Source organism: Mustela nivalis (assembly GCF_964662115.1).
Source record: "Mustela nivalis genome assembly, chromosome: 3".
NCBI lineage: Eukaryota > Metazoa > Chordata > Mammalia > Carnivora > Mustelidae > Mustela > Mustela nivalis.
In genome coordinates, this window is record NC_139022.1 from 8535650 (window position 1) to 8539450 (window position 3801).

At 36.5% G+C, this 3801-nt stretch overlaps 1 protein-coding gene across 2 annotated transcripts; it reads left to right on the plus strand.

Moving 5' to 3' along the window:
- The first annotated feature begins 1414 nt into the window (after window positions 1-1414).
- LOC309861284 (L-lactate dehydrogenase A chain-like) lies at window positions 1415-3039 on the plus strand. Of its 2 annotated transcripts, XM_082724093.1 has the most exons (2): window positions 1421-2194; window positions 2464-3039. In XM_082724093.1, the coding sequence occupies exons 1-2, from the start codon at window positions 1508-1510 to the stop codon at window positions 2614-2616; spliced, it is 840 nt and encodes a 279-aa protein (XP_082580219.1). In that variant the 5' UTR covers window positions 1421-1507; the 3' UTR covers window positions 2617-3039. The 2 variants fall into 2 exon arrangements, with proteins under 2 accessions (XP_082580218.1, XP_082580219.1); XM_082724092.1 differs by having other exon boundaries at window positions 1415-3039.
- Window positions 3040-3801: the final 762 nt, after the last annotated feature.

Consider the following 3801-nt stretch of genomic DNA (forward strand, 5'->3'; position numbering starts at 1 on the left):
TTAACCATTTCCTTTTCTTTCTCTTCTTTCTTTCTTTCTTTCTTTCTTTCTTTCTTTCTTTCTTTCTTTCTCTTTTTTTTTCTTATGTTTAATTAGCCAACATATAGTACATCATATTTCTGATGTAGTGTTCAATGACTCATTAGTTATGTGTAATACCCAGTGCTCATCACAACATGTGCCTTCCTTAATACCCATCACCCAGCTATTCCATCCCCTACACTCATCCCTTCTGTAACCCTCAGTTTGTTTCCTAGAGTCCAGAGTCTCTCATGATTTGTCTCCCTCTCTGATTTCCTCCCATTCAGTTTTACCTCTTTTCTCCTATGGTCCTCAATGTTATTCCTTATGTTCCACATATGAATGAAACCATATGATAACTGTCTTTCTCTGCTTGACTAATTTCACTTAGCATAATACCCTCCATTTCATTCATGTCAGTGCAAAAGGTAAATATTCATACTTTCTGTTGGCTGATTAATATTGCATTGTATATATGAACCACATCTTTATCCATTCATCTATTGAAAGACATCTATGCTTTGGATGCAATTTTAAATCAGATTGCTTCTCTGATTTTTCTTTCTACCACTTAATTATTGTATAAAAATTAAAAAGATTTCTCTATGTTGATTTTGTGTCCTGTAACTTTATTCAATATTTTACTTCTGTTAATGGGCAGAAGACATGAATAGACATTTTTCCAAAGAACACACGGAGATGCATAAAAGACACATGAAAATATGTTCAATATCACCCATCATAGGGAAATGCAAATCAAAACTGCATTAAGATATCATCTCATACCTGTCAAAATGGCTAAAAACAACAGGAAAAAACATGTTGACAATGATGTGGAGGTAGAGGAATGCATAATGTTTCTGCCACTATGAGAAACAGTATGAAATTTCCTCAGAGACTTAAAAATGGAACTATGGAAGTGAAAGAAATTTAAAAAAACAAATAAAACATTTAGAAAATGGAAGTATCCTCTTTATGACCCCAAAATTGAACTACTAGGTATTTACCCAGAATATTTTTAAAAAATATACTGATTTGAAGGGACGCATACTACTAGGTGTTTATAGCAACATTATCAAAGATTCTAAATGCCCAATGATTGATGAATTGATAAAGATATCACATATCCACACAATGGGATATTACTCAACCATCAAAAAGGACGTTTGTTTGTTTGTTTGTTTGTTTGTTTTGTCATTTGTAAAGGTGTGGATGGAGCTCCAGTGTATTATGCCAAGTGAAATAAGTCACTCAGAGAAATAAAATACCATATGTGAAATTTAATAAGCAAAGCAGATTAATATAGGGGAAAGAACACAAACAACAAAAAAAGACAAATGGTTGCTTGAAGAAAGGTGGGCACAGGGGATTAAAGAGTTCACTTGCGGTCGGAGCCGCTGCCGCCAAGTCCGGATTCAGTCTCGTGCGCCACTGACGCTCGCCCTCCCGACGTGCACTCCCGATTCCTTTTGGTTCTAAGTCCAAAATGGCAACTCTCAAAGACCAGCTGATACAGAATCTTCTTAAGGAAGAACATGTCCCCCAAAATAAGATTACAGTTGTTGGGGTTGGTGCTGTTGGCATGGCTTGTGCCATCAGTATCTTAATGAAGGACTTGGCAGATGAACTTGCTCTTGTTGATGTCATGGAAGACAAACTGAAGGGAGAGATGATGGATCTCCAGCATGGAAGCCTTTTCCTTAGAACACCAAAAATTGTCTCTGGCAAAGACTATAATGTGACCGCAAACTCCAAGTTGGTTATTATCACAGCTGGGGCACCTCAGCAAGAGGGAGAAAGCCGTCTTAATTTGGTCCAGCGTAACGTGAACATCTTTAAGTTCATCATTCCTAATGTTGTCAAATACAGCCCAAACTGCAAGTTGCTTGTTGTTTCCAATCCAGTGGATATCTTGACCTATGTGGCTTGGAAGATAAGTAGCTTTCCCAAAAACCGTGTTATTGGAAGTGGTTGCAATCTGGATTCAGCCCGGTTCTGTTACCTAATGGGGGAAAGGTTGGGAGTTCACCCGTTAAGCTGTCACGGGTGGATCCTCGGGGAGCATGGAGACTCCAGTGTGCCTGTATGGAGTGGAGTAAACATTGCTGGTGTGTCTCTGAAGAATCTGCACCCTGACTTAGGCACTGATGCAGATAAGGAACAGTGGAAAGAGGTTCACAAACAGGTGGTTGACAGTGCCTATGAGGTGATCAAACTGAAAGGCTACACTTCCTGGGCCATTGGACTGTCTGTGGCACATTTGGCAGAAAGTATAATGAAGAATCTTAGGCGGGTGCATCCAATTTCCACCATGATTAAGGGTCTCTATGGAATTAAAGATGATGTCTTCCTTAGTGTTCCTTGCATCTTGGGACAGAATGGAATTTCAGATGTTGTGAAGGTGACTCTAACTACTGAGGAAGAGGCCCGTTTGAAGAAGAGTGCAGATACACTCTGGGGGATCCAAAAGGAGCTGCAGTTTTAAAGTTTTCTAATGTACCACTTCCCTGTCTAGACTACGACAGGGTTTTAGTTGGAGGTTGTGTACATTGTCCTTATCTGATATGTTACTTAAATAATATCAAAATGGCATAAAGAAAAAACATCAGTTTCCTAAATTTCTAAATACGAATGGTTCAGTAAACCCTGCAGCTATACCCTGATGCTGGATGATACCTGCCTTTATAGTCCTAAATGGGTTCATCTCAGAGGCACCACTGCCAATATTGCATATGCAGCAGGTGCTCTTCAAACCAGATGAGTATTTCCTGTGTGTTCTAGGACTTCAGGTTCCTTCACCCAACATGCCTAGTCCATCTTTTCCAGTCAGTCACATCCTGGGCTCCAACGTATAAATTCATTATTGCATATATCGTGCATAACTGTTCGAAAGGATCTTACTTCGTGTACCATGTATGTCAGAATATAGTGTACATTGCCATATAATGTAAAAAGACCATACAACCAACTAAGTGTTGTTGTACCAACTAAAATACCAAATAAAATTTGAACAGTAAAAAAAAAAAAAAAGAGTTCACTTGCTTTAATGAGCACTGAGTTTTACATGCAAGTTATAAAATCAAATTCTACCCCAGAAACTAATCTTATACCTTATTTTAACTAACTAGAATTTAAATAAAAACCTGAAACATAAAAAATAATAATTTGCAGTGTATAAAATTCTAAGTCAGTTTTTAAAAATTTCAATACTTATTTAATTTTACTTTCTTCTTGTTTACAGTGTTCTTGAGAAAAGTTAAATGTAATACCTTAATGTGTGTTTAATTTGTTTTTGTCAAGTTGTTTTCAAAGATCCTTTCTTTATCCTTGAATGTCTGCAGTTGGAAGATGATGTCCCTAAATGTAACTATTTCAGTATTTTTTCTACTGTTACATTCTGAGGTTCTTGGATCTGTGAAATGAAAACATTAATTTAGAAAATTCTCTCTCATATTTTCTAAGTATTTATTGTGTCTCTTTTCTCTTTCTCATAGTCTCATATTCCCGTTATGCTAATGTTCATTTTTTGTAGTTGCCACACAACCCTGGGATTTTCTGTTCTGTTTTTAAAGTCTGTCTTGTTTGCTTTTCATTTTTGAGAAGTCCTATACTATATTATCTAGCTTAGAGATTCTTTTCTCAGATGGCTCAAGTCTAATAAGACCATTAAAATTTTTTTTTCTGTTAAAGTGTTTTTGAAATGTAACCTTTTTTTTTCTTAGAATTTACATCTGTCTGATATTTGCAGTGGGTTTTTCATAGATGGCTTTGATGATATTG

Excerpts from the sequence above, each read along its gene's own strand:
- LOC309861284 (XM_082724092.1), top strand. The coding sequence starts at position 1,508 with ATGGCAACTCTCAAAGACCAGCTGATACAGAATCTTCTTAAGGAAGAA.